Source organism: Suillus discolor, assembly GCF_016758755.1.
Source record: "Suillus discolor strain FC423 chromosome Unknown F5147scaffold_13, whole genome shotgun sequence".
NCBI lineage: Eukaryota > Fungi > Basidiomycota > Agaricomycetes > Boletales > Suillaceae > Suillus > Suillus discolor.
The window spans coordinates 387587-415572 of record NW_024541260.1 but is presented as its reverse complement, the minus strand read 5'-3'; the positions used below and the strand labels follow the sequence as shown (position 1 = coordinate 415572).

Genomic DNA, 27986 nt, shown 5'->3' with positions numbered 1-27986 from the left:
ACTTTCCATCTATTTAAGCAGCTTCCGCAGATGAGTAACTCATCACTCTAGACTCTGCAAACCTTCGTTTTATCGTGCTACGACCAAGGTAGGATATTCTACTGTTACTTTACATTTAACCCATCTTAAAGCTGTTTTATATAGGTAAATATACCAGATGTCTACATTATCGCGTGTTACGACTGAGAGTATCTATTTAATCTAGATCCGCACAACATTGCTATTGTTCTTATTGCTCGAATCCGTAGTAAACACAGATTTTTGAAAACCTCCTGTCAAGCTACAAAAGGTAAATCTTGCACCTGACCGAGGTTTCGACTGACAACAACTCTGTCCTACAGATTCCTCATGTCGCACATATTTGCTGCATAAGTTAACCGAGTCGATGCGCATCCTTCAGTTTTGCAGAAATGGTCGAGTCCCCATATCGCGCCTTCCAGACGAGATTCTTTTGACAATCTTCAAACACTTCGAAGAAGAGAAGCGTCTCAATGGATACCATAGCCATGATGACGAATCTGCAAGCGATGTCACCGGTGGTGTCCCTGCTTGTCTAGTAGTCACACACATCTGCAGACACTGGCGCAAAGTCGCTCTCGAGTGCCCGACTCTTTGGACATTCATCAGTTCTACCTCTTTGCTTTGGCTAGATGTCATGCTTGAGAGGTCGCAGAAGGCTCCTTTGGTCGTCACCTATAATCCATTTTCGATCTTACTAGACAATTGCTTGGAGAAAGTCCTTTTACACCTGCCCCGCATCAAATACCTCGAATTACGCGCACACTCATATCATGTCGGTCGCGTGATGAATCTGTTATCATCTCAACCTGCACCGATGCTTGAAACATTCAAATTCTCGGTCGAATGTAACCTTCTTCCAACGGTGTCCATATCAAACACCATTTTCCAAGGACAAGCACCCCTACTTCGGCACCTCGATGTCGATCATTGCAATCCCAGATGGTCATCGTGCATTTTCGGTGGGCTTCGAGCTCTATGTATAAGGAAAACGTCCTTACCAGACATCCTTTCTGCTCTGCGATGTACCCCCGTCCTGGAGCAGCTTATGCTCCAGCTCGAGTTACCAGAATCCGACCAATCAACACTCGTCGATAGAGTGCCACTCGCTCGATTGAAAAATATAGTGCTAGACGGGACCTCGCTCCAAAATGCTGTGTCTCTCTTCGAACAGCTGGCCCTTCCCGTCGACGTCAAGATTGCTCTACAACTCTCATCAATCAAAGGGCCCCCAACCTTTGCTGATTTGTTTTCGGTCATGAATAAGCATCCTGATGGATCCGGTCCCGTCTTCCGGTCGCTGCGTGCCATTAAATTCAAGCCATGGCGTTTTTCTGTCCAGTTTAGCACGTCAACGGAGATCAATTCCGACTATTCCTGGAATCCTCAAGATGATGACATACGACTCTCGATCCAATTCTACTATGAAGACGATGAAGTTCGGCCAAGCCCATCCGCTAAAAACATCATCTTCGATATATGTAATATCATCGCGCAACGCAAACGTCGAACCTTCTTTTCTGGGGAGTTCGAATCCATCAATGTGGAGGGGTGCCCAGACTTTATTGAAGGCTTAATCGCTGCCCTCCGGATTGAAGGGTAATCAAATGGGACGTATCCTTCGCTTCGTGTTTTGGAGCTCCTAGTAGGTATCTCGTTCGAAGGTGATGAACTTCAAAACCTTCGGGATGTCTTGAAAATACGAGCCCAACATGATGTCCCTGTCCGCGACCTCTGCCTCAGATTATGGGATAATTTCACGGCTGATCAGGTGCAGCTTTTTCAGGAAGTGGTTGTAAACAAAATTGATTGCGATCAATTTACCCTTGATCATGCTTCGACTGTGGCTGTTCCGTTTCTTACTAGACTGGAGTTTTGATGTGTTTTGACTGTACTTACTACGTTCCTATCGTCGACAGCTGTATCTGATGGTTTCCCCTCAGGCTAGGCAACCTAATATATACCCTGTATCAATATCATAATTAACTACGTCACGTGTTTAGCGATAATCAATCCACATACCATCATTGGGTGAAGTGGGTGTCTCATCCCCACAGCCTGGTGGCGCGGCCTCTTGGTACGACGTTGGAACCTGCGCTGTTGTCACCATCTAAGTTGGCTAACAGTCCTTTACTCTAGACAGTTTATATTCACCCACTACAATACATTTTCTTTAGTGTAATTAGTTGTTACTATATCACTCATGTTTCAGACGAACAACTCCGCCTTTCGGCTTGTCCGGCATCAATTATCCTTGCAGTCGTCACAGACCTGTCACATCACGTGAGGTCTGATGAACGCGCTTGAGAACTACCTTACCATCATTATGTCCGTCTGACTCCCAAATGGATGTACGTAGTACATTTCTTGAAGTAATTGACCAAGTTTTAATCGCAACAGGGTTCAAATACTTTAAACAAGTCCATGCAAAGCTTATGGTCCACCCACAGAAAAGCGAAACTCAATCTAAATGCTCCTGCTCCGCTTCCGTCAAACACGCCTCTCGAGACGCCTCCTCTAGAAGATGCAGACCAACCACCCGTGTTAGAAAACCCAGTTGAACAAGGAACATCGATTCCTCCTGCATCTTCCACAACACCTGCTACGAATGAAGTAACCTCGCCTGACATTCGTCCCCCTTCCTCGAAGCGAAAATTGCGTACAGCCCGTTCGGCAGCAGAAGACAGCACCAAACGTCCGAAACTATCTGCCCTTCCCATGGCGAAGAATCATACACCTCCTGCTACTCGACTATCCGATCTAGGTGGTGTGGAAGGATGCGTGGAAAAGATGCTGGAGCTTGTTGCCATGCCCCTCGGTCATCCGGAAATATATCTGCACACTGGTGTACAGCCTCCACGCGGTGTTTTGCTGCATGGCCCTCCGGGGTGTGGCAAGACCCTCCTAGCGAATGCAATAGCCGGGGTGAGTGCTACCACTGTTTCGTTTGTAAGTCGACTGATCGTGTGCAGGAGCTGGGTGTTCCCTTCATCAGCATATCCGCTCCCTCCATCGTATCTGGCATGTCTGGAGAGTCGGAAAAGACACTACGGGATACATTTGACGAGGCTAAGGTAAATGTCCTAATATTCCGTATAATTTTTTAATGCTAATCATTACCTCCAGCGTCTGGCTCCTTGTCTGCTGTTCATCGACGAGATTGATGCTATCACTCCAAAACGAGAGAGTGCCCAGAGGGAGATGGAAAGACGGATAGTCGCGCAGTTCCTGACGTGCATGGATGGTAAGTTTACATCATTTTTATCTACCACGTCCTCTAACCTGACCGTACAGATATGTCTTGGGAGAAGACTGAAAATAAGCCGGTAATTGTCATTGGCGCCACAAACCGACCAGACTCGTTAGATGCTGCTCTTCGTCGCGCAGGCCGTTTCGACCACGAGATAAGCATGGGTGTTCCGGATGAAGAGGCACGAACCAAGTGAGTCCGTAGTGTCATGCTACCGTTTGTTAGATTCAAGCTTTTGTAGAATTCTGCAAGTACTATGCGCAAAACTCCGGCTAGACGGCGACTTTAACTTTGCTGCCTTTGCCAAAGTGACGCCTGGCTACGTAGGCGCAGACCTATCAGCCTTAACAGGTGCAGCAGGCGTCATTGCTGTCAAACGCATCTTCAAACAACTCTCAGACGGCACGCTCGTCCTACCGGAGGCATCAGAAAATGTCGGCCAAGATACTCCCATGGCAGTGGATGCGCCACCAACGCCCCCAGCCGATATCACGCCAAGTATAATACCATTTTCCTCTCTAGCATCCCAACTCTCTACTTCTTCCATCGCACACTTTCTCAGTGCACATCCCTCTCCCCTCACAGCCGCTCAGCTCGCCCCTCTCTGCATTACTTCGGAAGATTTTTACGCCGCGCTACGTGAAGTTCAGCCTTCCTCCAAGCGAGAGGGTTTTGCAACTGTGCCAGACGTGACGTGGGCTGATATCGGCGCACTACATGGCACACGTGAAGAGTTACACATGGCAATTGTGCAGCCCATCAGACGCCCTGAGCTGTTCAGTGCTGTGGGCATCGAAGCAGCGTGTGGTGTGTTGCTGTGGGGTCCGCCGGGATGTGGAAAGACCTTACTGGCGAAAGCTGTCGCAAATGAGTCCAGGGCGAATTTCATTAGCGTCAAGGGCCCTGAGCTTCTAAACAAGGTCAGTCACGTTCTATCTCGAGTGAAAACATGCTAATGGGATTGTAGTATGTCGGCGAGAGCGAGAGAGCTGTGAGACAGGTATTCTCTCGTGCCCGTGCTTCATCTCCCTGCGTGATCTTCTTCGACGAGCTAGACGCTCTCGTCCCTCGGAGAGATGAAAGCATGGTACACACCCCTTACTTTTCACTCCAATATCTATCTCACATTCCTATTTTCACAGTCAGAATCTTCCGCACGCGTCGTGAACACGCTACTCACAGAGTTGGACGGACTTGACTCCCGCAAAGCTGTCTACGTCATCGCCGCAACGAACCGTCCCGATATGATCGACCCGGCTATGGTTCGCCCAGGGCGTCTCGACAAGCTCCTCTACGTTGACCTACCAAGCGCCGACGAACGCGTCGAGATCATACGGACGCTAGCGCGTAAAGTCCCATTCGCCCCTACAGAATCAGATGGCGAGACAGTTCTGCAACGCGCGGAGCACATCGTGCGGGAGAAATGTGATGGGTACAGCGGTGCGGACCTCGCAGCTGTCGTTCGGGAGGCAGGCGTTGTGGCGCTGAGACGTGTTCTCGGTGCGCTTGACCAGATGGATGACAGTGATGGAGGTTTGGTAGAGAATCAGCCGCGAGTAGTTGTCGTGTTGGAGGATTTCATTCGCGCTCAGGATAAGGTCGGTCCCAGCGTGTCTGCTGTGCAGCGGAGGAAGTATGAAGCGCTGCGAGCCAAGTTTGCTGGCCTTCCTGTGCGAACGGGGAAGGATGTCGATTAGAAGTGAGCTATTAACAGTATCACCATTATAATGGGACGTTGCGAGAAGAATACCACGAGCCAAGATACAGGCAATCGATTCGTGAGTATTTGTAGACTCTACGTAGTATCTAATACAATAGTGATTGCTTTCAGTGTTCCATACTGCAGTCATCCACCTCGACGGTTTCCGTAAAAGAATATATCATACATTTTATTCGTGATGAGAGTAAGAGTCCATTATCCAAGGATGTAGAATATCCACAGGCACTCATCAGTGAACGCATGAGTCCTTGAAATTGTAGCCATTGCAGCTGTAGTATAGTGTAATTCTGCTCCTACCAAATATGACTCCCATGAGAAATTTGACTTGATCGTATTGAACTCCTATCTGACAGCGGAAAACACCGGCATACGCCGCAGTTTTCACTTATAAGGTGTGCCAAATCTAACAAGGAATCACCCCTTCGAAATCATGACTCCCGTTCGTCTGTTACAGTGCAACAGTGGCTGGCAGTCCCAGCCCTCCATACTTCCTGGACCATTCAAAGGACCATCCCCAGTGAATATCAAGAGGCATTCAACACCTGCAATAAATATTGCAAAAAGTCGAGCTACCACTGTTATTGTGGAGTCAGCTTCAAGCCTGGCAACAACAAAGGAACCCCAGGCAACACCAGAAACGAAACAAGAAAATATCGAAAATGAAGAATCAGTCATGCAAGATCCTGGTACGTCTGTTGCAAGTTCAAGACCATGTAATTTATGTTTTATGTTTTGCAGCTTTGCGCCAGCTGATTATCAGCAGAATTCGGAACGGTGGCGATGGGCCCGAAGTTGAGGTATGGGAAGCAGCGTGTTTCTTATCTTTCTCAGGCTGATTGCCGTGGTAGGTATTTTCGAATGTTACAGAAGATGATTATGTATATGTTTTGGATGCCATTGGATGTGACGATAAACTAGTTCGCAAGTGAGTTTTTTCGTCCTTTTCCAAATTTGAACTGATTTTGTGTTTTGCTTCAGACCATCATACATCCCCAGCCTCCACCAAATTGTTGCCACCCTGCCATCCCCAATACACGAGTCGATCCTTGTGCCTTTGCGCACTGCGATGGGGATCATCATCGAGTCTCTTGCCATCCCTGACGACTTTGAGGTTTCCTTACCCATCCATATGGGGTGTATGGTAGACACGCCCGCTACCGCAGAACTCCCTCCTCGGGATGAGACTCAGGGTTATCACCTTGGAGTACCGGACATGGTGTTAATGTTCCAGACCCGTGATGCCGACATCCGTCCATACTGGCCATTCGAGGTGTCCGTCTCCCAAACTGCTGAAGGCGCCGTCACGAAGTTGCAGAAGTTTGCCAATCGGAACGAGCACGTCTTGGCCGCCACTCATATCAACATCACTGAATCCAAGAAGCACGCTCAACCCACGTATGAATGGGGTGTCGAGAAGGAGCTGGATCGGAGAGGAGTTCAGATGCGGGAGTTGACACGGTCGGAAAATGGTGCATTAGCGTCGCACTCTCATACATGGTTCCATCCTGCGACGATCACCATCACCACTTGGATCCGTTCTCCTAACAAGAGATTGAACCTCAATTCTCGATATCGTGCTTACTATGCGAGTGCCGTACGTGCCCCTTGTATCTTTCTAATACTGATGCTGACCATTCACACTGCCAGGTACTTTACCCCAACCAGAACGAGCAGGCCCTCGGCAAAGTTCAAAATATGTTCCAACACACGCTGGAGAGAGTCCGCGACATGGTTGTTAAACACCTAGAGACTGAGCACGCGGATGACGACACGCTCCTGTAAGCACTGCTATTTTACTGATGATTGTAAATTCATCAGTTCGATTGTTTCCAGCGACTCACTCCAAGCCATGAGGGACTGGTCTCCACCAAGGGAGCTGCTCGATTGGAACAAGTGCACCACGGACCTGCAGGCAGCGATGAAGCAGACCGGATTCAATCAGTACCGTTCATGGCACCGCAGCTTCCTCAAGCGTGTTGCCGATGAGTCCGAGTCCGAGGTCTCGGGTCCATCTAGACCTGGACCGAGCAAGAGGGGCAGGGTCTCATAGCACGTCTCGTTCTGTGTCTCGCGCAAATTCTTGATGTCTTTCAAATCGCACTTTACATGTTTCCCCCCCAAATTGTATTACCACTACGTGTCTTCTTCCTCATTGAAATTGTACTAGTACTGCTGCATCATTTTCATTGTTTTGCACACTGTCATAGTAGTCATGGTAGTGTACTAGTATATATTGGGTTTTCACTGACCCACTAAACGGCCTACTCATGAACGTTTGGACCACCACTGGCACCTTCTTCCATTCGACCATGATGTCATGGCGGTTTCAAAATAGGTGGCATGCACTGAGCGCTTAGTACGCCCGAGGGCCAGGTGAAATTGACGCGGCCCTGCCGCGCCTGCCGCGGTCGTGACAGAAATCACGCACTTGTCCGAAATCAAATGTTTCACGTGAATTGGATTCCAGACTCTTTGAAATTGATCGATGACGGCTTATGCAGTGTTGAAGGAAAGGTCTCAGAGGCGCAAGGAAAGCAGCACATAATACTACTCGTACGAGCAATTTTAAAGTCAACCTTGCCCTGGGCATCATAAACTGACACAGTAGCAATCGAAATAGCAGGATTAATTCCCGGAAGGGTACAGGTATGTCTGCCGAGTCGCGACGCGTCCTTGCGCTGCCGGACCGGCTTTGTCCGAGCCAATCGGCTTTGTCATGGATGACCCAGGCGCCGAACATGTGCGTCAGAGGCCGAGTGATTTCGTCGACGGTGACTATGACGGCGCACATGTACAGTATTCGAGACTGTATATAAATCGCTGCACCCATTCTGATGTTCTCTACTTGATCAATATCATCTTTCCTCCTGACTAACATGTACCCTTACCATCACCGCTACTACTTCCGTGGTCCATCGCGCATCGTCTGGTTCATCCTCGGCGCAGGTACTGCTACTTTCTGGAATTGCAGTCGCCATATGCGCGAACACCGTGCACAGTACTTTCCTTGCGTCATGCAAGCACCTCGCGTAGAAGGGAGCGGCGAACAATCTACTCCCCCTGTCTACTCCAAGCCTGACGCTCCTGGGCCAGTACCTCAGGAACATAGGTGGAACTTCATCTATAGGAGTCAGCCTAACCGCAATGTTGATGGAACCGCTGGTTGGAATCAACGAGAGTGGGAGGAGGACAAGGAACGTCTCAAGGAGATTCAGAAGCGCGCCGAGGATGCGGTGAGTTGAACGAAATGATATGCAGTTTCTCTCCTCATATCTGTTTCTTAAAGATGCTCGATATGTCTGAATCCACTCTAGAGTCCATCGTCTCTACCGTTGAAGCACTGAAAACCGTACGCCCTCCTGTTCATTCCCCAGATCCAGTTTCTCAACATCAACCTGCAGAAACTCGCCCAACACAAGACTCAACGCGAACAAGAACAAAAAAACTACGAGGAAGAATTCGAGAGGCAAAAGAAAGAACCTCGTCGATTTGTTTAAATCAAACAACTGTACACTACATTTGTACATCATCACCCCTCCCTCATTATCCTTTCAATTGGATTTTGGGATTATAACTAAGCTATATAATGATGCACGCTCATTCTTTACCAATCGTTTAAAAGTATCGCATAAAGGTATCAATGCAGGTATCCAGCTAAACCTGGTCATCCATGTGCATCCTTCGGATATATGCCGGAGCTTGAGGTTCGATTTTACCCTGCTCCTCAGCTAATTTACCGCATTAATGACCGTTCAGACATACACAACTAAGACACTTACGCGTAGCGTGCCAGAAGTAGATGATGAGGCCGACAACGACGACGCAGAAAGCAGGGAAGTATAGCCAGTATGGCGAATAGTGCTGCAAAAATATAAGTGCACATCAACCTCGCAGATACGTAACACTCACGAAAAGGAAGAGGCCTGTTGACATACAATCATCAGTCATCCTAAGAGAAGTAGCAAAGAGGATGGTAGCGTACCAAAAATAAGACCGTAAAAGTCACTCGTGAGCAGACTGATATTGTAGAAAGGTGACGACGCCATGCGGTATAGCAGAGGAGCAACCGTGTAGAGGATAAACATCGCTGTCAACGAGTGTCAGCATAAGGATCAAGCTAAGATTTGGGAGAAACCAACCAGCTGTGTAAGCAGCAAGAAAGCCAACTGAACAACCCAATCAGCCAAAACCCACATTATATCCATACAAAAACGACCCACTCGTAGCACCATTCCACGAGGCCATAGTCATATCCACATGCTCCAAACTAGCAGCCTGGATTCCATTGATCAAGGTTCCCCACATACCAAGCTGGCCAACGACCTGCCAGGGTAAGATACGCAATCCTCCATCAAAGACGCCTCACTCACCTCATAAAGCGGCGATCTCCTCACAAAGAACTCTTCTGTGGCATTGGCTGATGACCGTCGTCAATACGACAATTTGTTCGCCCGAAGAATAACTTACTAAAGCCATACAGTGTCGCTCCAACGATCATGAAGGCGTCGCCCTTTCCCTTGCTTAATGCAGGGTAGTTCTTGTCTGTGAGCATGTCTGAAGATACTAGCAGGCCGAGTCCTCCGATACACACTAGGATGCCCTGTGTGCACCTATTTAGACATGGAAATAGCTACACATTGATGATTCCTCACCAACACCTGAGTCCAATGATACTTCGAACGCATGTACACCCAGCAAAAGAACAGGCAAACAGGAATGGCCCAACTAAGACAGATTCTGTAAGATGCAGTATACATATAAGCGGCTGAGTACGACTCACGCATCGAGAAGCATGCAAGATAGTAGATCGGTATAGTTGTATGCCTGTTCGATAAGACACGGTAATTAATGCGATCGAAATGAGTGGAGATATACGCTTACCTTCACGACTAAGAAGTTACCCTCCACATCAGAGGCTGCGAGGATGAAATCTGTAGGGTGTCAGAATCTCTTACCGGCGGGGATGATAATGATGTCACGAACATTTCCACCCGTCCCTATATATCATCTGACCCCAACCCTTCAGACCATCTTCAATATTCATCTGTCGTCAACATCGACCAAGAACAAAACGGACATACTCACATTTATATATCGTATACGGCGTGTAAACGAGAAATAACGAACAGTACCTGCAAGAACAAATATAGGCGTCACAGCCTGAGATAACCACAAGAATGAAGACACGCACAAGAACCATGTCTGTGTAGTCGGCAGCGACCAATTCCTAGACACCAGCTCTGTCGTCGTGACATTGGTCACTGTTATGCACAGAGAAACCACCTGTCCAGCCAACAACGAGAGTGTGAAGCGCCTAGTCCATAAACTCTTCCACCTAGCCCAGGAACTGCTCGTGAAAGCAGCTGGAGAAGAATAGTCGATCGGAGGGCGAACGGAGTTCCGCGGGGGGTCGCTTGCGTCTACGGCTGATGGCGCTGATCCCGTATCCTCAAAATCGCGCTTGTGATCAAGAGACTCGGACATAGTGTCTCTAGTAGTACTGCGATCGTCGACACTCGGTCCTGGAATTGAGAACATCGAGCTTTTTATGGTCGCTCGGGCTTTCACTGATTGCACACACCCAGATGGCAGCTCAGGAACGTGTGAGACAGAACCCACCTGGACATGTACTTTGCCAGGTGGCAGCGCGTGGTACCTTTCATTTTTTAATGGGGGTAGTGTCAACCAATCAAATTCGTTTGCTCGTTTATAGCGGTGTTCTTAGTGTCCTCTTATAGGCAGCCGCAGGTGCCAGGAAGACAGCGTATGTACTATGAAGTACACTGGGCACATGATTGGCGGCCCTCTCATGTCAAACTATATCAGAGAAAACGCAGAGGCACTCTGTGATATTGCCAGTGTCCATAATGATCGCGCATGTGCCTGACATATCCCAAACAGTTGAACTGGGCCCTACTAAGCCAAATGCCATATGCCAAGCATTGCAGGTGAATGTCAATAATCTCACAGCCCCAGGTACCTTGAACTTTCTCTAACATTTCATTGCCTTTTCGTGTATAAACGTCCATGGCGACTAACTCGTTTGAATTCGATCCGCTCGGCGACAGCAGGCAGGTTCAAATCGGTAATCTCAAAACGACCGCTAGTCCATTATAATATCATAGGCTATCGTTTATCCGCAAAGAAACGCTAAGAAGACACACATTAACTCGCAGCACGCAGAAAAACACACCGCGTCACTCACCTTCAAATGTCGCAACTGCCACGTGCACGTAGCAATAAGCACTCCAATCTGCAACACGCTATACCAAACAGCCTTCGAATTTGTGTTCTCACTCAAGTTTCGGAAATCCGCCTCCCTCTCCCGCTGGTACTGCTGTTCCCTCCGAATTTCGTCAAGTTTTTGGTTGAGGTCGCGAAGTTTGCTGGAAAGTTCGCCGATGTGAGTACGGTCGCTCTCGATGTCTGGTTTCGTGGATCCTACGACGATGTCGAGATAGAGCTTGATGTGCGTGCTTGACCACCATGACGTGTAGTTGGTGGAGATGCAAATGGAGTGGTCCCCTGCTTCGTGGGATGTGAACGTGAAGCGACCGTCAGATGGACCTCTCGTCTTTGTGACGACGTGTGATGTTTCCATTTCCTATTGGCAGAAACTGCGTATGAGACGTATTGTCGTAAAAGCGCCTTTGGGACGTACCTCCACTTCAACTATGATACCTAGTTCCTCATTCAGAATGTATTGTTGTGTGCCGTCACTCCACTCTAATGCTCTGTAGTGCCCTATGACGCAAGGTAAGACATTCGAGCTGCTCCTGACCGGTGACGAAGACGCTTACCCTCGACCACCGTGTCTGATGGTAGCTCTTCCACAAAACATCGCTTTTCGTTTGCATCCAAGTAAAAATGAAGGGCATTGACTGTCGTTATTAAGAGAAAGAAAAATGGCAGAAGCACCGAGAGGCGAAACGCGAACATGTTGTTCGGTGAGCGGATGAAGTTCAGGAAGAAGATTGGAGGTCACGTGTCGCATGCTCAGAAATTTCACGTCCTGCGAATCATTTCATCATTCATACCATGGCTCCCGCACGTTTTCAACCGTCGTCTATCAAAAACAAGATAAAAAGAGAAGAGGTTACGCGCAAGCTGAAAAAGAGCAAAAACCAGGCAAAACTACAGAAAAGGCTTGATCAGGCCAAGGTCGAAGCCAATGACCCGGCAGCAAAGAAAGTACGTGTAACGATCCATCTGTACCTCCTTTCGCAGCTGACTTTGCATCAGAAACGTATTTCAGAAAATGTGCCTCGCACGCTCGATAATACCCGCGAGGCAGACCCAGCTATGCTCTCTGCAGCTGGCCCTTCGTCTGCCCAGCATGTGGAATTCTCTAATGATATCGCATCCGATCCTTTTGCGGACTATTTTAACTTCACGCAGGATCCAACCATCCCCCCGAAGGTTCTCATTACAACCTCTGCAAAAGCATCGAAGGGCACCTATGAGTTTTGTGATGAGTTAGTAGGAGTATTTCCAGGTGCCGAATTTATACGGCGGAAAAAGGGAAAAGGCTTTGAGATGGGTCGAATAGCCGGTTGGGCTGCTGGCCGTGGTTATAAGCATCTGCTTGTTGTGAATGAGGATATGAAGAAGCCAAGTTTGTTGTCTCGGCCATCTTTGCTACGGAAGACTGATGCATTGTCCAGACGCTATCACCTTGGTGTATCTCCCTAATGGTCCTATGGCTTATTTCAAACTTACATCTATAGAACTCACAAAACAGATATATGTGAGCTCGCCTTCCATCTTATCACTGGTGCAGAAATAACGGACCTGTATTCAGGGTCACGCAAGAGCAACGCCACACAACCCCGAGCTCGTTCTCAATAATTTCTCAACTACTCTGGGACACAATGTTGGACGAATGTTCCAGACTTTATTCCCGCCATTACCTGAATTCCAGGGGCGACAAGTAGTCGCGCTTCACAACCAGCGTGACTTTTTGTTTTTCAGACGTCATCGGTAAGGGAGATCACAAGAATTGAATGAATAGGCTTCTCAACCGAAACGATTAGGTATGCTTTTCGCTCGCCTGAGAAAGTTGCTCTGCAAGAAATCGGGCCTCGCTTCACTCTGAAACTTCGATGGCTCAAAAGAGGGCTACCAGCAGTTCAAAACTTTGGGGCATCGCCGGATGCCCTAGAGATCAGTGTCGGAACCGAGGAGTTGCCTGGACCTCCAGAAGAAACGCCCATGCCAGAACAAGACGAGGAATCGGAGATGAGGCCGCATGAGCCCGTTCCAGTGAGCAACCCTCCAAAAGATAACGAATATATCTGGCGTTGGAAGGTAACATGCTGTCCACTTGTTCACGAACATTGTGCTAATTGTTCTGTAGCCTGAGCTTGAGACGACAAGAAAAACATTTTTCTTATGATGCAAAATATCAATATCTCTCTTTGGAACAGTGGAAGATCAAGCTTAGGAGATTATAGTACTTGTTGTAGTTCGTATCACAATCGGTTTGGATTGTCAATGATCCTTGATAGTCCATCTGTGATACTGCGAAATAAGAGCACCGAAAAAATCATTAATATTCCCTGAGATCTGAGATATTACACGATGACTATTTGACATCGCAACATCTTGTCAACGAAGTTATTTGCCTCGCTTTGTACGGTTCTTGCACAATATTTTGTCATGCCTACTCCGTCGCCTTCGAATTCGCCACAGTATAATGTGAAGCCTGCGGATTATAAAGATGTTTTTGCTGTATGTCCTTCCCGCATGTCATCTCAAACTAGTCGACCGCATTCACGGTAATGACAGGCCCGACAATCATACACCCAACATACAGAGTGCGTTTCCTTCTTGCACACCCTCCTTCCTCAATAAACTTGTTGTATCGGTGCTCAGTCCATGCGAACAAGCAGCAAAAGCATCTTTAAGCTGCATGGACCGGAACGACTATAATCGGGACAATTGTATGGACTTCTTTCAGGCATACAGGGACTGTAAGAAGGCGTGGGTGAGAAACTGGTATCCCTATCAAGTCTGTGAAACCTTTGTGCTGACCATGTTCTAGCTGGAGCAGAGACGTGAGGATCGTAGAGCTGGTCGACCTACCCCTATATGAACTGCGTCGAAGTGCCTGGCACAATATTGATTGATGTGCACATCGTCATTTTTACTTGGAGCCGGTTTTTTTGCGCGGCATGATTTATCGTGAAGACGACGCAAATTTTCTAGTACGCACGACAGGCCTTTTTAACAGCAACAAAGGGCACATATGCAACTACAGCCCGAAGCAAGTCCTTAGAACACAAATTGTATTCGAAGCGGATACTATTAACCATGCATCATTGCATGTACAAAATGAATGTAACAAGTCCATGAAATAAGTATGAGATAAGGAAGCTAAATGAGCCAGTGTCGTACTGGTAAATGAGAATACAAATCGAAGCAGACTTCTCTGTAAAGAAGGAAATGAAAGGATACATGCTAGCGAAGTAAGTCCGTGATGAGTTCGACGTCTGTCTCGTAAAAGTCAAGAGAAAAACAAATCGAAGTAAGAAAAACCCTACATGCCAGAGATGAGTCTATGATGAAACTGACCAGTCGAGTGAGAATACAGATCAAGAAACGCGAAGCAACCTGTTCTTATAGATGCGTGCGTGAGCGTGGCGGTGGCCTATATAGTAGAATGTCGTGTGGTAGGGGGTAGTGAAGACCGATTAGTTTGTCGTCAAAAGTGGGTCGCAGGGGACCTCTGGTGTCGATCGCGACGTGGTGTAGTATGTGTAGACTGAAAGTGGCCTTCGACTTCTTGGGCGGTGAAGCTCCGGGTCGTAGGGGACAGAAGGAGGCCGTCGTCTAGATTGGTCGTAGGGGACCTGATATCGGAGGGTAGTTGTGTTATCAGTAGCGCGGAGGTGGTCTTAAATCACTTGGGGTGAGGGTGTGCCTAGACCGTAGGGTTTAGTGAGAAAGGCCAATACATTTGGCTCCGCGTGGATGTCGAAGCAGACTAGTTGCGAGAGGAGCCAGCTTGAAGTGTGGGGTGGCGTGCTTCGTGACTAGTATCAGAGGCTTCAGCTTCGAGGTGGATGCCGGGCGATCTCCGAGAGACAGCGCACCGATGGGACAGCTGGGTCCAGGAAAAACGACGCCAGGATCGGTAGATGGAGTATCGGAGAGAGAGCGCGCCTCCAAACGTCGGGCCAATGCGTCCACAGAATATGCGGGTGCAGGAAGCGGAACACAATGGACGGTAGATACATTGTGGCGGTGATTGACTAGAATGAGTGGTCGAAGCTTGGAAAGACGAGGCGGGTCATCGAGAGTGAGAGCTGTCATTTTGGCAATTAGAGTGACAAACATAGGTTCTAGTGCATGGTCCTTCTGAAGCTGCGGTTCAGAACGATCGTCCTAGAGATTCGAACGTCAGGTAATGTGGAGTTCGATGATATGCTGTGTCTTACCTCATGGATAGTGCTCTCGTCACAAAACGGCTCACAGTCGTTGGCATCTGAGGCATCATCGTCCGAGAAGACGCGAGTAACCGGGTCGTCGTCATGGGGTACAAGAGTGGTGCTGGAATCGATAGAAAGGCGTTTGCAGTAGAGGTCCGGTGAAGTGGGAGTAATGCAAGGCGTACAAATATTAGAACCCGTGATTGGAGCGGACGTTATTTCCGTCGATTCGATTAAACGCAATAGAGATGGATTCAGAGATGGCTGCAAATTATAAGGTTCTACAGTGGTCTTTTCATTAGGCGCGCAAGTATAAATTGAGACGGATATTGTTTCCGCCGATTCGATTAAATGCGATTGAGATGGAGACAGAAATGGCTGCAAATGAGATGGTTCGAGAGGCTGAGGTGCGAGGGAGGTGGTGGTGTCATTAATGGACGGAAGAGAGTCGTCGTCCTTTGAAGTGGCGGGCCTATGCTTGGGCTCGTTGCTGAGGATCCTCTGTGCAGCTTTGTCGGCGGCGAGAACCAGCGTAATCGTCGACAAGCAGACAGAGTATACAACGAGGCCAGCGGAAGCCTTCTCTGCTTTAGACAGGACCTGAGCGGTATTGTCGACGACAGCCCGTTTGAAGCAAGAGACCGAAAGGAAGCCAGTGACGGCGACGCGGGCAGTGATGGTCATGGCTGTAGAGAGTGTCATAATGGCAGATGGTGGTTGAGAAGAATGAAGATCGTAAGAATATGCTGGTACAGGTAGACGAGGATAAGCTGAGAGAGAAATATCGGCAACGCCGTATTTATACACCTGGAATTTCCCTAGAGAATTAAAGTTTGTATGCGGGAGATAAACAGACTCGATCGCGACGCGTTCGTCACGTGCTTGTAAAATCAACCACTATATATTAACAGAATTAGAGCAGAGTACATACGCTCAGGTCCCCTTGCGCGCCTCCAGCTGCAAATGCTCCGGAGTGGGGCCGCCTTCCACATGCGTATCATTCCTGCCAGCTATCTTAGCGCACGAGTCTACAGCAACCCACACGGAACCCTGATGAACGTGGTTTTGTGATGCCGCTACCATGTAAGAAGTAATCCCGCCGAAGCAGCCATGTGGTGGAGAGAGGGGAGGGATGAGCCGACAAAATGATAGTGATGGTCGAGGCACACACGATAAGCAAGTCATAAGTTCTTTGGGATGGCCATTCCGCATTTGCCACCCTGATACTTGCAGCCAACGCTTCTGTCGAGAAGTACTAGTCATCACTGGTGGTGCGACATGGCAGACCTCCTGTCGACTACGAGTGAAATGAGATGCATGACCTTTGCGAATATGCCATCGTTAGTTACTATCTGTGTGATACGGGCCCGTAATTATCTACCACCGTTACAATTGAGAGGAGGGACACCACCGAACGCGATTGACGTAACCTATTAGTTGAGCAGTGTCATTCTTCGACAGGATACATGACATTGATGATGCGTGCTGTCTAAGGGTGGCAGCGCATGTCATTCGCTCACGTACTGTGATTGAATGCTTTCTAAAGGTTTGAGTGAAAAATGGACTCAAAGAATCCGAGCTTGACAAGCGGAATGAAGAGACTAGCGAACGATCAAACCCTCTATAATGACACCGCGAGACCATCGGGCAACACTGGAGCGATTATCGTATCGCCATCGGGCACTTCATTGGAATGAAATCAAAGCATCTGTACGGAACAACATCAGAAACGGTACAGGACGTACATACGACTGAGCAACTAGATAATCACTTCCGACCTCCAAACAGGAGTGATCAATCAAGAGGTGGGGAGCGGAGGAGGAGCATCTGGCTGAGGGGCAAAGATCAGGTTAAGTGGAGGCGTCGTTTGACTATCCTCGTTTAAGACTGTAGCGATGATAGAGCGTCCAGCAAAGGACCGCCCAGCAAGCGCCTTAAGACCTGTCTGTGCACCTTCGGCATCAACATACTTGACATACACACGGCCGACACCCGCCGCTTCATCTGCGCGCTGAGCTTCAATCGCAGTCTGCTGTCCAGGCTCTCCAGGAGCCCATTTCGATTTGTCTTTCTTGACTGGCCGAGGAATGCGCAGATCTTCAACATTCCCGTATTTGGAGCATTCTTCTTTGACGTCCTCGTACAAGTCGCCATATTCGTCGTCATTGGTGAGATCGTCGGGAGTAACCATGTTGAGCATGAGAAGGATACGAGCATCGGCGTTGTTGCTTTCGCCAGCAGGCATGATGGGTCGAGGAATCTCTGGAAATTGGTCGTAAGGAAGGTTTGGAATCATGCCCGGTGTACCAGGTTTTGCGCCGACCGAGGCTCTCTGTACAACTAGATAGCGGTCTCCTAACTCCATGCCGTTCAAGCTTTGAATGGCAACGTCAGTAACAGAGGCATCCACATATTCGAAGAATGCAAAACCCTGCTCATGTAAACGATTAGGTACAGGTTATCAGGATTGAGAAGCAGAAGAATACCTTGGATGGACCATTGCCATTTTCACGAACCAAGTTAAAGGCTTTGAGCTCGCCGAAACTCTTGAGCAGCTCCTGTACCTGCTCCTCGTTCAAGTAAGTAGGCAGCCCACCCACAAACACTTTGTTGATAGAGTCGGGGACGTTGGTTGAAACAACGCCTGGAACATGGACACTAGGAACAGTGATCTCAACACCACCGTAATCCTTGGGTCGCCGAATTTTAAGTGGACCATTGATGAATATGATACCGTCAAAGGCCATAGCAGCCGTTGCATCTTCTGCGCTGCGGAACTACAATGACATGAGGTCAAACATGCTCAGCACCGGCCAAAAGATGCACAAACCTCGACAAACGCATAGTTCTTCTCGTAATTACACTGAACTGCGAGGACAGGGTTTCCAGGACCACCGGTCCCAATGTCCATTTCGATCATTTTGCTGTTAAAGAAGTCGGCAAGATTTTGCTCGTTGACCTCAGGTGTTATACTGCCAATGTAGAGGCGACGGGATTGCCGAGATAAGTTCGGGTTGCTGCCAATTCCCATGCCAAAAGTCTGGACTGGAATTGGAGGTGGCAAACCAGCGATACCGAGGATGGGAGGAACTTGTGTGCGATTCGCTCCAGGAAGGTTGAAAAGACCTTTTAAAATGTGACATTTAGATACACTTGGAGAACTGGATTTTCAACCAACCTGTTTGTTTGGCTTGCATGGCGGAATATTGTTCGTATCCAGGAGCATGAACGTCCCATCCAGAAGCTTTGCGCCTCCGCTGAGTCAGAGGAACCGCACCCTCAGGTGTAGGGGACCTTCGCTCCGGAGTGCCAAGCCCATCCCGTCCCTTACGCCCGCTACGGCGAGGAGATCCTTCCTCACGACCTCGGCCATGCCGAAACTCGCGGTTCTCTTCGCGGTGTTCTCGGCGGCGGTCACCGTCGTGACCACCGCCACGCTTCCTGCGGTCATCGAAGTCACGACCACCGAAGTCACGGCGTCGGTCGTCTCGACGATCACCGAAATGTTCTCTGTTTCTGTCTCTGTCCCCTCTATCTCTGTGGCCATGGCCATCCCTGTCACGGTCCCTGTAATCGCGGTGTCCATCATCACGCCTCCGGCGGTCGCGTTCCTCACGGAAGCTGTGCTCTAGAGAAAGAAGAAAACCATGGGTAGTGAGTAACGTGTGATGCTGCTGGCGGGATCAGCAGTTCGGCGAGGAGGTGCATTTGCTGTATCCTAGCTAGCTAAAAAGGAAAACACGGGGCAAAAAGAGGACGATTCTCATGGAACCATCATCTTTCACAGGAAAAATTCCAGGCAAAAGATGAAGCAAAGAACAGGTACCTCCAGCAGTGCCTCTCGAGGAATACAAGTCGGCTTTTGAGCGCCTACTCGTGAAAATGACGCATGAAGAATGAGACACTAAACTCACCTGCTGTGTCTGCCATATTTGAGTCTTTGCTCGATGTGGTTCGTGTTGAAGGAAGGGTCTAAGCTTTTGGCGATGCGAAAAAGTTACGTCAGCCGGGTCCTCCGAAGCACTACCTAACGGTAGCGCACTCCAGGCAATAATTTGTCCGCTTGAACTCTTTCTACTATGCCTACAGACCTTCCATACGCTGCTGACGCCGAAGTCTCACTATCCTATGACGAGATAGAGGTACGCACTCCCCTTCACTTAAGTTGGCATTTCTACAACTTTGTTATATAGGTCCTTCGACTGCAATACGAGAAGGAGCTTGCGCAGTCTCACATCACCGTCCAGACTAAATTTAACTATGCATGGGGGCTAGTGAAGAGCCCAGTACGCGAGAATCAGGTTGAGGGTGTGCGACTTCTGCAAGGTTCGTGTTGCTTCGGTGTCTCCTTTCCGCGGTGTCTAACTTGGCGCTGCACAGAAATATACCGGACAGAGCCGTCAAGACGGCGAGAGTGCTTGTACTACCTAGCACTTGGATACTATAAGATGGGCAACTTCACAGAAGCAAGAAGCTTCAACGGTATGTTGAGGATGCGTCCCCTTGCACTGTCTTACCTGGTTATTTATACTCGATGCGCAGACCTCCTGCTTTCACGGGAGCCCACCAATCTGCAGGCACAAAGTCTAGCATCACTGATAGACAAGGGTGTTGCACGAGGTACGTCATTTTTTGGAGTATTTTTACGCCTTACTGATCTGGGCGCGCAGAGGGATACGTGGGTATGGCACTTGCGGGCGGTGTAGCCGCAGTCGGCACCCTCCTCATTGCGGGTCTTATACGGCGAGCAGCCCGCAAGTAAATCGAAATGAAGAACTCTGACACGACTTCCTATTTACACTTGCACCGTCACCCGTACTGTCTGCACTATGCATATTCTATATCACGATTATCCCTTTGCGCACAACACTATTTCGTAAATATCGGTCACTGGGTCCGTATGTACAGTAGCCGTTGAGTATTCTGGACACAATGCAATACATGCCAAATATATATACTACCTTCCCTACTCCTGTCAAACCTGAAATTGACACTCCATGACCTTGTGTAAAACAGAAGTCCACCAGCGCTCGAACATTGGCGCTAGCCAAGATCACTGTTACGAAGTTCGTCGAATGGCTCCAAACTCCAACTCAGTCGACACAAAAGGTGCCAGTAACATGAGCAGGCCGCAGCTATATTAACAGTGAACCGAGTGAGCGAGAGCTATAGTTACATTAATTTAGCAAGTGTTCTACGAAGACGAGAACAATGCATCCAGAAATACGGACAATGATTAATGTCACTGATGGTATGAATCCGCATTGTCATGTGTGGTATAGATACTGGGCGGGGCAAATGGTGCAGCAAAGATACATGTGATTGAACCACTCTCCGATCGTACAAGTCCGTATGTGAATGAGAAAAGCCCGTGAATTCTAAGTGAGTGCAAGTGTGGTCATTTTCGTACTCGTGGAGCTGTGCTATCGTCATGTTGGCAAGAAAACAGCTGCGCCACAGTCAGTGCTACCATCACAACAAGGACTGCGTTGAATTACTCACCTGCTTGCGTATTCATATCCCCTGTCGATAGCTAGATGCACGCTGTAGGTCTTGCGAACATCGAAAGGGTGTTAACGTACCTTGAACGAAACTATTCCTATGAATAGAAATGATATGCATACTCCCGTCTGGAACATTATCCAGAAACAAGCCCACACTGAGTAATTTAATCAGCTTCTTCTAATGGACCACCGCGTAAAACATCACCATGCGCAGATATTCGTGGAAACATAAGATTGAACTGCGTGCAGTCAGAGTCATTCGCTTTTCGAAAGAACTTGTCATCTGTCAAGTCCCCTACAACGAATCAAGCGAATGGATGGTATATGAAAAGAATTGAAGCATACAAATAACGTAGAACGTGCTAAAATTGCAATTTCATTAGCTTGAGCTCCTAGGACAGACAAAGCATCGATACACACTTCATAACGCCAACGAATAAGCAGTACCATCGAAGAGCTTGCCTGTTTAGGCTTCAGCACCAAGGCGATGTCATCGGATCGCTCCACTCACGCATGTCCGATAAACCAGAAGCCAACAAGTAGACCCTCGTAAAACAATGTGAGCAGAATAGTCCTGCATCAGAGTCAGAGCATCCGTGGAAGCGAGGTGAGATTCTTCGAGCTCACAGCTTGTCTCGCACAAGAACCAACGGAGTAACAAGCCCCAGGCCAAGGACAAAGCTCAGAATTTTGGCGACAAGAGAATCGAAGCCAGCCAGTATGAAGACGCCACCAAAGACGCTCGATCCCACATACCCTGCTGCGAGTATGATTGGTGGACGGCCACCCTCGACAATTGTTGCGCCTGTTATTGTGCTTGTTATGAGATGCGATTAGGCATCAGGATGGATCGGGCTTACCACCTAAATTAGGATCGATCGTGACCGATGATATGGTCCCTCCAGTCAGGATGGCCTGGACACCGGACGGCGTTGTTCAAACAGGAGCTGTGCATAGCAGCGAGACAGACTCACCGCTACGATGTGGCAAAACTCATGCCACCCAATGGTAAAGAGTTTAAGTGGGTTAATTAGCGTCCGTGCGACTGGTATATTCCATATTCCGAATATAACCACGGCATAAACAACGGTCTGTGGGTGAGTTCAAACACAAAATGTTTATGGAAGAGTACGTGGATTTGAAGGACGTACAACATATAAAACGACTATCTGAGAAAGGTTAGTGCAGGTAAGCCATGCGGTACGTGTCACTTTAAGACGTCATAAAAAATATACGGACCTGGTCGTGAGTTGGGGTAAGCGGAGGCGTCTGGGGCGCCTGGGTAGCAATGGGAACATCCCTTGGATACATGGGTTGGCAGAAAGCCTGCCGTATCGATCAAGGCTCTCCAGACACAAGGAATAGCAGAGAAGCAGGAGATCAAGGACAGCACAAGGAGGCGTGAACGCGAATTTTGAGAGTCGATTTCCTCGTGGACGCCTCAAGGCTTGCAGTACTTAGAAGTCACAGCAAACCCTGCCTCTCTTAAGCAAGCTCAAGTCCGCTTCCGTAAAGGTTCGATTTTCGTGGGAGAATGAAAGGCGCGTCAGTCACGTGTCACACACGAACGCGTTGATTGCAGTTTTGAGCGGAGTGCGAATCCAATCCAATAAAGTCTAGGCACTTGGCAAGCTGTATGACTTGCCACACTTGCTTCTCCCCTCTACCACATCACATTTTTGCTGTTAGCTACTTGTTTAGTTCAAAAATATGGTGAGTATACGCTCTACAACACCTGGAGTCATCAGCTGAATCACTTTCACGCAGTCTGGAAAGGGAAAAGCGTAAGTTACAATGCCTGCCCCTAGCTAAGCTCAGGAAGTTCACACTCCCTCCAGTGGAAAATCTTCGTCTGGAAAGACCGGTAGCGATTCAAAAGCTCAATCGCGTTCATCAAAAGCCGGTCTTCAGTTTCCTGTCGGCCGTATTCACAGATTGTTGAAGAAGGGCAACTACGCACAGCGTGTTGGTGCTGGTGCTCCTGGTGCGTCACATCCGTCATGTGATTTCAAATACTAGGCTGACAATTGAAATCGCGTAGTATACCTTGCTGCTGTCTTGGAGTATCTTGCTGCTGAGATTCTGGAGCTTGCTGGTAATGCCGCCCGTGATAACAAAGTTAGTGTCATCCATTCCTCCACAGCACGCAATTGTTGAACCACAGACAGAAACAACGTATTGTTCCCCGTCACCTTCAACTTGCCATTCGTAATGACGAAGAGTCAGTCATTATACTTGGTTATTGATCTGATATTCATGTGTTCGTCAGGTTGAACAAACTACTTGGTGATGTCATCATCAGCCAGGGTGGTGTCGTGCCATTTATCAACCCAGAACTTCTTCCCACAAAAACCAGCAAGGGCAAGAAGGAGGGTGCTTCACAGGAGGTCTAGAGCGCTGTAGAGATTTGTATTCCACATTTGTATCATTGTACTCGTTCGCCTTAATCTACGCAATTGTACCTTAGACATCGCAAGCTTCGCGTGGTATTTTAGTTGGAGCGGCTACCGGACTCATCGAAACGCAGGCAAACACTTGTGACATAAGTTATATTGCAAGTCAAGAGAATCCGTACATATCAAGAGCATATTTTGAGCTAGATCATTGTTCCATGGATCCGATTCATATGCGAACATTCAGCAAAACCTCGTACCCTGGCGACCGCCTCATCTGTCAACCACCTCATCCTCTGCATCACTAGCCATGGTCCTCCTGGAGAAAGCACTGCTTCTGCCAATCTTGCTTTTCCCATCTGCAGCCCCCAGCATCGACCCTGGACGTGTTGTCCCACCAGAGAGCCTCTTGTAGTTCGGGGATGGAGGTGGAGACTTTGACATCGAACTCCTGTTCAAATTCGCCACCATGCTGCTTACACTCCCTCCACCAGCCGCTCTTGGGCCACGGGATATACGCGGACCGCGCACAACTGCTGCCTGTCCAGAGGAATGCCTTGACAACCCAGTTCTTCCGGCGCTCAGAACCTGATCTTCTGCTGGAATAGCAGGCGCAGCAGATGAAGCAAGGGGAGACGGACTACGCGCTGGCGATGCACTGCCAGAGCGTATGGCTGAGTTGCGCCTGAGTGCCTTGATTGGGTTGTGGGGCGTGGCAGGTGTCACGGACACTGCAGGCGAGGGTGGCTTCTCGTCCACCACAGGAGGTGGCGAAGCAGGCGGAGAAACAAAGGAAGTAGGCTGTATGCCGGAGCTAGGGACATCATCAACTTCCGGGGGCGGTTCCCGGAATGTAGGCCTGGGGGGTTCGTCGAATTCAGGGGGTGGTTCTTTGAACTCTGGACGTTGAGGTGTCGTGTCGTGTTCAACAACAGCAGGAGAGTTGACAGATTGTTCAGTACCATCAAATTGCTCACGCTCCTCGACGGCTGCATCAGACATTTCTGGTTCAGTATCAAAGCTCTTCGACTCTGAGATCGGTGAAGCGTGGACTGCGGCGCGTGGAGCTTCTGGAACACGCTCAGGGATTGTCGCATCCGGAACCTGAGCAACGGCTCTCTGTGCTGCTTGCTGGGCAGCTAAGATCTCCCGAGATGGAGCACCGACAGAGATTCTGCCTCGGCTCATACGCATGTCAACAGGTGCTGTGCGTTTCCGGATCGGGATGCATCGCTCGGACTCCCGCTTCTTCCTGGCGATAGTAGGGGGGAGAATATCATCATAGCTCTTGAGCAGATCGATAAACAGAACTACACAGCCTAGAGTATGAAATGATGGACATAATGAATGGAGCAACCACTTACGCGTAGGGTGGCGGTCCTGGATGGACAGCTCCGTCTCCACTTTGGGTTTGATGATCGCTGTTAAATTGCGTCAGTTCGTACTGCGAGTCGTGTAACTAGGAACGTACTGCGGCCGATTGACAGAGCCAACTTCGTGAAGTAGATGTCATCTGATTCCTCTACACTTGTCGATTCAATTAAACTAAGGCGCAAGTCAGCAATTTAACTTGAAACTATATGCAGCAGGCGTACTTTCTGAGATGAGAGACAATAGCATCTAGGACATAGAGATGGACCTTCGGCAGACGCTGAAGAGCCACTTGCAAGTCCTGGAGGTGTTGTTCTTCCGAAACGTCGCCATAAGTCTTTGCAGACCCAACTATCCTCACTATCAGTCTTTAAAGCCGCCTGAACATGAATCAGCTTACCTGTAGGATAGAGTTTCCTGATATCATCCCATCCCTCCCAAAGAGCGAGGGGCGGATCAAGCTCAAGAGCCCATAACTTGATACCACCTGCAAGCACAGGAGCATCATATTTGGCAAGCATCTCAAGCGAGAAAGGCTGCTCGGGGGGAACGGCATTAAGAGCCTCTCTAAGGTGATGCAACGCAGGAAGCGGAACTTCGTAAATCCAAGCTTTTCGTTTTTCTGGACAGGCATCACGCTCTGCACGACTCTGCACGACAGATTTCACTTACCTGAGTCATTTGGCAGACGGTCATATGTCTCGGTCAACGCATTGAGCAACGCCGTCAGCACTGGCGGGATCAAGTCCTTCTTCTCCTCGCCAGAGGTAAGTGCGTTCCAACCACCCTCAGCCCACTTGCGCAGGTCAATCCCAAAGACCACATCTGACTCATCGTGTGCAACAGACTCATACAGCTGCGGGACAGGTCTGAAGGGACCGGTGCGGTAGCGTTCCATGAGCGCGGTTAAATCCGCGTCGGGCTGGTATGAGGCAACCAAAGTGGCAGAGTGTTCAATGGATGGTTCGAATGCCTTGGGTATGGTGGCCAAGGTTCCTTGGTACTGAAGTAGCACTGCAACGGCTTGGATTCATGTCCTTGACGTGTGATTCACGAGGGCTTACCTGTCTTGACGGCTCTCAGCCTCTCCATCTCCCCTCTCTGGAGCGTTTTCAAGGTTTCCTCGATACGTTCCTCAAGACCAAGCCTCTGTCTGTCAAGTTTTCTGACAGCGACGCGATAAATTTTGTCGGCCTCTTCGGCCTCCACGCGAAGCCTGATATGAGTGGGCTCAATCTGTGCGTTGGTGTTCAAAGCCTTTGTAACGACATTCACGAAATTATTCGAGCGCTTGATCAGGCTATCCGCCAGAGGTGCAAGGTTACGCCTCGGCGCGGATGATGCAGTTTCTGTTTCGGATCCAAGTTCGAAAGCCTGGTGGCGTAAATGAGCGCTTCAAACATCGTCATATCGAATCCACACCCACCTTTGGTCGGAACTGATAATACGCTTCATCAGAATGCTCAAACTCATTGCCAAATTCGCCAATACGACGTAGGAGACCGTCTCTTTCTGTCAGCTCCCTCGCGGCGTCTTCAGCCCGATCGAGATTGCCATCAAATCCTGGTACATTGATGTTCAACCAAGCAACAAATTCTTCACCCGTGAAGCAATCTGGATATTCTCCAAGTAAGGGGAACTTGATGGACCGTGGCTTCAGCTCAGTAGCAGCTCGTGAAAGCAATGTAGAAACGGTAGCCGGGGGTATTGCCAAGCCTGCCAACAGAATGGGCGTAGGAGGCAGGGGTGCATCCATGGTTAATGGGGACGTAGTTTCCAACTTTGCAGGAGGCAAGGGAGGCGACAACGGTGGCGGAGATTCCATTGGTCCGGGCGACGGCGACTCTATTGCCCTCATTTTGCCTTTGTCCACTTTTGTGAAAGCCTTCTCTTCTGATGTCTCGCTTGCTGCATCAGATTCCACACCTGAATTCGAGGTCCCGGCAGCCTTGCGCTGAATTTCCTTGAAGCGCTGGGCAATGCGTTCAGACACCGTAGCCGAGCGCTGTGGTTGCGTGGTCTTGTCACGTGGCAAAAGGCGCGGAGAGCTGGTGTAATGATCCCCTAGATCATTGTTAGGTGCAAACTTCGCGCTTGTAGAGAACGTTGTATCAGGTTTGGTGGATGGAAATAGGAGAGAGTACTCACTCATCCTCTGCCTCATCTGCCCGACGTGTCTTTTGAAGATAAGAGCTCTTTAGTTTAATAACCTGAGCAATTTGGGTGAGGATCTCGTGTTTATGGTCTGCGCTGTCTCTTGCCAACACACACCTCCTTTTGTGAATCTTCATAGGCACGCAGCCAGTTGTTCATAACCATAGCTTTGCTAGAAGAAAGGCGCTCCTGCAAAGAAATGACATCACGAGTGAACAACACGGTATGTCTGCATATTTACCTCGTATCCCTGAGCCCATTCGTTAAATGGGTCAGCTACAAGAGCCCGTAGGTCCTTGGAAGTGTCTTTGTGAACTTGGCCTTGTTTTTCCGACTCTGCCTGAAGTCCACGGAAAGCCATCAACAACGAAGCCCCATCATCCTTGTTGAAGCCGGCGCCTGCAAGAGGTTAGCCTGCGGTTTCAGCAGAGAGGTCACATCCACCGACCATGTGAGCCAATTGCTACAGGATGTTGTAATGATGTTGCAATCTGAGCCTCAGCGGCTGCACGAGCCTGTAATATCTCTCGTTTCAGGATATCTGAAGTATCGCGAAGGAACTTACTCTTATGAATGCAACAATCTCATGGTTCTCCACTACACCCTGAAATCATCGAGATATTAGACCAATACCCTGAGTTAGAGACGCGTTCTTACCTGTTCGAGCTTATTATACAAAATCTCCAAGCCTTTCCGATAATCCTGAGTCCAGAACGAGTTAGTGAATGTTAACGGCAGGGATAGTACTGCCATGAATGAATATTGGGCACTCTGAACAGTACTCTCGGTGTGTCCAAGAAATGGTCTTGAGTAAAATGATGTTCAGGCGCACTGCTCCAACGTTGGGTACGGAAACTAGACAAGAAGGTGTGTTCAGGGCTTTCAGGCAGTGACAATATTTCCACGTGGCGGACATATCGGGTAGGAAAGACCGCTTAGCCAAAGATGTGAACGTTTCATTTCTCCTGCAGCTGTCGTCCAAATATTTACGATCAAGTAAAATTGCTTCTGAGATGCACATCCAGCTAGGCTCAACAGTAAATAAAATTTTCCCAAAAGATGAGCGGATGGTCTTGCAGCCTTGCAGGGGTACCGGTTACCGTGTTTGCGGAGTTTGCCGAAATGACATTGGACTAATTTTTGGTT

General features: G+C 48.8%; 14 protein-coding genes across 14 annotated transcripts; 8 read left to right on the top strand and 6 right to left on the bottom strand.

Moving 5' to 3' along the window:
- Positions 1 to 56: 56 nt before the first annotated feature.
- F5147DRAFT_608639 (uncharacterized protein) lies at positions 57 to 2006 on the top strand. The gene is made up of 3 exons (XM_041432390.1): positions 57 to 88; positions 206 to 289; positions 342 to 2006. Exon 3 carries the CDS (start codon positions 386 to 388, stop codon positions 1619 to 1621), a length of 1236 nt encoding a protein of 411 aa, XP_041295663.1. The 5' UTR covers positions 57 to 88; positions 206 to 289; positions 342 to 385; the 3' UTR covers positions 1622 to 2006.
- A 319-nt stretch (positions 2007 to 2325) lies between these two features.
- Positions 2326 to 5154, top strand: F5147DRAFT_682720 (P-loop containing nucleoside triphosphate hydrolase protein). Its single transcript, XM_041436481.1, has 8 exons — positions 2326 to 2369; positions 2419 to 2943; positions 2991 to 3092; positions 3145 to 3262; positions 3313 to 3460; positions 3510 to 4188; positions 4236 to 4355; positions 4411 to 5154. The coding sequence occupies exons 1-8, from the start codon at positions 2364 to 2366 to the stop codon at positions 4963 to 4965; spliced, it is 2253 nt and encodes a 750-aa protein (XP_041295662.1). The 5' UTR covers positions 2326 to 2363; the 3' UTR covers positions 4966 to 5154.
- Positions 5155 to 5417: 263 nt separating this feature from the next.
- F5147DRAFT_835211 (uncharacterized protein) lies at positions 5418 to 7038 on the top strand (the record flags this gene model as incomplete). Its single annotated transcript, XM_041443953.1, has 6 exons — positions 5418 to 5674; positions 5727 to 5785; positions 5837 to 5913; positions 5967 to 6582; positions 6636 to 6766; positions 6807 to 7038. Coding segments are annotated over 6 exons (1372 nt in total), but the record flags the coding sequence as incomplete, so codon positions are not given.
- A 569-nt stretch (positions 7039 to 7607) lies between these two features.
- F5147DRAFT_62170 (uncharacterized protein) lies at positions 7608 to 8624 on the top strand. Its single transcript, XM_041432631.1, has 3 exons — positions 7608 to 8221; positions 8275 to 8337; positions 8390 to 8624. Exons 1-3 carry the CDS (start codon positions 7865 to 7867, stop codon positions 8483 to 8485), a joined length of 516 nt encoding a protein of 171 aa, XP_041295660.1. The 5' UTR covers positions 7608 to 7864; the 3' UTR covers positions 8486 to 8624.
- An 18-nt stretch (positions 8625 to 8642) lies between these two features.
- On the bottom strand, positions 8643 to 10472 carry F5147DRAFT_770964 (solute carrier family 35 member SLC35F1/F2/F6; the record flags this gene model as incomplete). The annotated part of the gene is made up of 14 exons (XM_041441184.1): positions 8643 to 8716; positions 8768 to 8849; positions 8898 to 8911; positions 8971 to 9075; positions 9128 to 9154; positions 9209 to 9311; positions 9359 to 9405; positions 9456 to 9588; positions 9641 to 9713; positions 9769 to 9812; positions 9870 to 9919; positions 9972 to 10019; positions 10074 to 10120; positions 10180 to 10472. 14 exons carry the CDS (start codon positions 10470 to 10472, stop codon positions 8643 to 8645), a joined length of 1140 nt encoding a protein of 379 aa, XP_041295659.1.
- A 343-nt stretch (positions 10473 to 10815) lies between these two features.
- On the bottom strand, positions 10816 to 11958 carry F5147DRAFT_608630 (emp24/gp25L/p24 family/GOLD-domain-containing protein). The gene is made up of 4 exons (XM_041432389.1): positions 11789 to 11958; positions 11650 to 11732; positions 11194 to 11592; positions 10816 to 11138 (listed from the first exon to the last, which is right to left on the bottom strand). The coding sequence occupies exons 1-4, from the start codon at positions 11925 to 11927 to the stop codon at positions 11115 to 11117; spliced, it is 645 nt and encodes a 214-aa protein (XP_041295658.1). The 5' UTR covers positions 11928 to 11958; the 3' UTR covers positions 10816 to 11114.
- Positions 11959 to 12025: 67 nt separating this feature from the next.
- Positions 12026 to 13527, top strand: F5147DRAFT_608627 (Brix-domain-containing protein; the record flags this gene model as incomplete). The annotated part of the gene is made up of 6 exons (XM_041432388.1): positions 12026 to 12179; positions 12231 to 12603; positions 12653 to 12735; positions 12790 to 12968; positions 13022 to 13295; positions 13345 to 13527. Coding segments are annotated over 6 exons (1102 nt in total), but the record flags the coding sequence as incomplete, so codon positions are not given.
- A 97-nt stretch (positions 13528 to 13624) lies between these two features.
- On the top strand, positions 13625 to 14338 carry F5147DRAFT_682710 (uncharacterized protein). The gene is made up of 4 exons (XM_041436480.1): positions 13625 to 13718; positions 13776 to 13804; positions 13863 to 13974; positions 14032 to 14338. The coding sequence occupies exons 1-4, from the start codon at positions 13647 to 13649 to the stop codon at positions 14080 to 14082; spliced, it is 264 nt and encodes an 87-aa protein (XP_041295656.1). The 5' UTR covers positions 13625 to 13646; the 3' UTR covers positions 14083 to 14338.
- Positions 14339 to 14924: 586 nt separating this feature from the next.
- On the bottom strand, positions 14925 to 16120 carry F5147DRAFT_650641 (uncharacterized protein; the record flags this gene model as incomplete). Its single annotated transcript, XM_041433455.1, has 2 exons — positions 14925 to 15374; positions 15428 to 16120. The coding sequence occupies 2 exons, from the start codon at positions 16118 to 16120 to the stop codon at positions 14925 to 14927; spliced, it is 1143 nt and encodes a 380-aa protein (XP_041295655.1).
- Positions 16121 to 17001: 881 nt separating this feature from the next.
- Positions 17002 to 19379, bottom strand: F5147DRAFT_682705 (uncharacterized protein). The gene is made up of 5 exons (XM_041436479.1): positions 19333 to 19379; positions 18597 to 19046; positions 18249 to 18544; positions 17905 to 18195; positions 17002 to 17849 (listed from the first exon to the last, which is right to left on the bottom strand). The coding sequence occupies exons 1-5, from the start codon at positions 19346 to 19348 to the stop codon at positions 17217 to 17219; spliced, it is 1686 nt and encodes a 561-aa protein (XP_041295654.1). The 5' UTR covers positions 19349 to 19379; the 3' UTR covers positions 17002 to 17216.
- A 44-nt stretch (positions 19380 to 19423) lies between these two features.
- Positions 19424 to 20423, top strand: F5147DRAFT_682698 (uncharacterized protein). Its single transcript, XM_041436478.1, has 5 exons — positions 19424 to 19560; positions 19612 to 19744; positions 19799 to 19900; positions 19961 to 20038; positions 20089 to 20423. The coding sequence occupies exons 1-5, from the start codon at positions 19498 to 19500 to the stop codon at positions 20178 to 20180; spliced, it is 468 nt and encodes a 155-aa protein (XP_041295653.1). The 5' UTR covers positions 19424 to 19497; the 3' UTR covers positions 20181 to 20423.
- F5147DRAFT_682685 (peptidase M50B-like-domain-containing protein) lies at positions 20424 to 22458 on the bottom strand. Its single transcript, XM_041436477.1, has 12 exons — positions 22162 to 22458; positions 22074 to 22091; positions 21897 to 22013; positions 21783 to 21837; positions 21550 to 21727; positions 21434 to 21496; positions 21343 to 21384; positions 21268 to 21284; positions 21128 to 21217; positions 21001 to 21077; positions 20921 to 20951; positions 20424 to 20867 (listed from the first exon to the last, which is right to left on the bottom strand). Exons 1-12 carry the CDS (start codon positions 22231 to 22233, stop codon positions 20848 to 20850), a joined length of 780 nt encoding a protein of 259 aa, XP_041295652.1. The 5' UTR covers positions 22234 to 22458; the 3' UTR covers positions 20424 to 20847.
- Positions 22459 to 22567: 109 nt separating this feature from the next.
- On the top strand, positions 22568 to 23450 carry F5147DRAFT_631905 (histone-fold-containing protein). The gene is made up of 6 exons (XM_041432813.1): positions 22568 to 22635; positions 22690 to 22706; positions 22761 to 22906; positions 22964 to 23040; positions 23091 to 23143; positions 23192 to 23450. The coding sequence occupies exons 1-6, from the start codon at positions 22633 to 22635 to the stop codon at positions 23313 to 23315; spliced, it is 420 nt and encodes a 139-aa protein (XP_041295651.1). The 5' UTR covers positions 22568 to 22632; the 3' UTR covers positions 23316 to 23450.
- A 3-nt stretch (positions 23451 to 23453) lies between these two features.
- On the bottom strand, positions 23454 to 27701 carry F5147DRAFT_682681 (uncharacterized protein). Its single transcript, XM_041436476.1, has 14 exons — positions 27498 to 27701; positions 27406 to 27444; positions 27289 to 27355; positions 27082 to 27239; positions 26958 to 27029; positions 26835 to 26896; positions 26113 to 26779; positions 25751 to 26060; positions 25359 to 25700; positions 25087 to 25308; positions 24911 to 25037; positions 24787 to 24860; positions 24680 to 24736; positions 23454 to 24625 (listed from the first exon to the last, which is right to left on the bottom strand). The coding sequence occupies exons 1-14, from the start codon at positions 27591 to 27593 to the stop codon at positions 23589 to 23591; spliced, it is 3330 nt and encodes a 1109-aa protein (XP_041295650.1). The 5' UTR covers positions 27594 to 27701; the 3' UTR covers positions 23454 to 23588.
- Positions 27702 to 27986: the final 285 nt, after the last annotated feature.

Bases quoted from the DNA above. Each gene is read 5' to 3' on its own strand.
- F5147DRAFT_682705 (XM_041436479.1), bottom strand. The intron at 18,545-18,596 runs GTTGGTTGAAAA...ACATTTTAAAAG, and splicing joins CATGCAAGCCAAACAAACAG to GTCTTTTCAACCTTCCTGGA. The intron at 18,196-18,248 runs GTTTGTGCATCT...ATGTCATTGTAG, and splicing joins AGAACTATGCGTTTGTCGAG to TTCCGCAGCGCAGAAGATGC.
- F5147DRAFT_682698 (XM_041436478.1), top strand. From the start codon at position 19,498: ATGCCTACAGACCTTCCATACGCTGCTGACGCCGAAGTCTCACTATCC. The intron at 19,745-19,798 runs GTTCGTGTTGCT...GGCGCTGCACAG, and splicing joins GGGTGTGCGACTTCTGCAAG to AAATATACCGGACAGAGCCG. The intron at 20,039-20,088 runs GTACGTCATTTT...CTGGGCGCGCAG, and splicing joins AGACAAGGGTGTTGCACGAG to AGGGATACGTGGGTATGGCA.
- F5147DRAFT_608630 (XM_041432389.1), bottom strand. From the start codon at position 11,927: ATGTTCGCGTTTCGCCTCTCGGTGCTTCTGCCATTTTTCTTTCTCTTA. The intron at 11,733-11,788 runs GTAAGCGTCTTC...CTTGCGTCATAG, and splicing joins ATCAGACACGGTGGTCGAGG to GGCACTACAGAGCATTAGAG. The intron at 11,139-11,193 runs GTGAGTGACGCG...GTGTCTTCTTAG, and splicing joins GGCAGTTGCGACATTTGAAG to CGTTTCTTTGCGGATAAACG.
- F5147DRAFT_682681 (XM_041436476.1), bottom strand. From the start codon at position 27,593: ATGGCAGTACTATCCCTGCCGTTAACATTCACTAACTCGTTCTGGACT. The intron at 27,356-27,405 runs GTAAGTTCCTTC...GAGATATTACAG, and splicing joins AGATTGTTGCATTCATAAGA to GCTCGTGCAGCCGCTGAGGC. The intron at 25,701-25,750 runs GTAAGCCCTCGT...AAGCCGTTGCAG, and splicing joins GCTGAGAGCCGTCAAGACAG to TGCTACTTCAGTACCAAGGA.
- F5147DRAFT_682710 (XM_041436480.1), top strand. From the start codon at position 13,647: ATGCCTACTCCGTCGCCTTCGAATTCGCCACAGTATAATGTGAAGCCT. The intron at 13,719-13,775 runs GTATGTCCTTCC...CGGTAATGACAG, and splicing joins ATTATAAAGATGTTTTTGCT to GCCCGACAATCATACACCCA. The intron at 13,975-14,031 runs GTGAGAAACTGG...ACCATGTTCTAG, and splicing joins GGGACTGTAAGAAGGCGTGG to CTGGAGCAGAGACGTGAGGA.
- F5147DRAFT_682720 (XM_041436481.1), top strand. The intron at 4,189-4,235 runs GTCAGTCACGTT...ATGGGATTGTAG, and splicing joins GCCCTGAGCTTCTAAACAAG to TATGTCGGCGAGAGCGAGAG. The intron at 4,356-4,410 runs GTACACACCCCT...CTATTTTCACAG, and splicing joins CTCGGAGAGATGAAAGCATG to TCAGAATCTTCCGCACGCGT.
- F5147DRAFT_631905 (XM_041432813.1), top strand. The intron at 22,907-22,963 runs GTGCGTCACATC...GAAATCGCGTAG, and splicing joins TGTTGGTGCTGGTGCTCCTG to TATACCTTGCTGCTGTCTTG. The intron at 23,144-23,191 runs GTCAGTCATTAT...TGTGTTCGTCAG, and splicing joins GCCATTCGTAATGACGAAGA to GTTGAACAAACTACTTGGTG.
- F5147DRAFT_608639 (XM_041432390.1), top strand. From the start codon at position 386: ATGCGCATCCTTCAGTTTTGCAGAAATGGTCGAGTCCCCATATCGCGC.
- F5147DRAFT_682685 (XM_041436477.1), bottom strand. From the start codon at position 22,233: ATGTATCCAAGGGATGTTCCCATTGCTACCCAGGCGCCCCAGACGCCT. The intron at 21,497-21,549 runs GTGAGCTCGAAG...ACTCTGATGCAG, and splicing joins GTTCTTGTGCGAGACAAGCT to GACTATTCTGCTCACATTGT. The intron at 21,078-21,127 runs GTGATGTTTTAC...TAAATTACTCAG, and splicing joins TCCACGAATATCTGCGCATG to TGTGGGCTTGTTTCTGGATA.
- F5147DRAFT_62170 (XM_041432631.1), top strand. From the start codon at position 7,865: ATGTACCCTTACCATCACCGCTACTACTTCCGTGGTCCATCGCGCATC. The intron at 8,222-8,274 runs GTGAGTTGAACG...TGTTTCTTAAAG, and splicing joins AGAAGCGCGCCGAGGATGCG to ATGCTCGATATGTCTGAATC. The intron at 8,338-8,389 runs GTACGCCCTCCT...ATCAACCTGCAG, and splicing joins CCGTTGAAGCACTGAAAACC to AAACTCGCCCAACACAAGAC.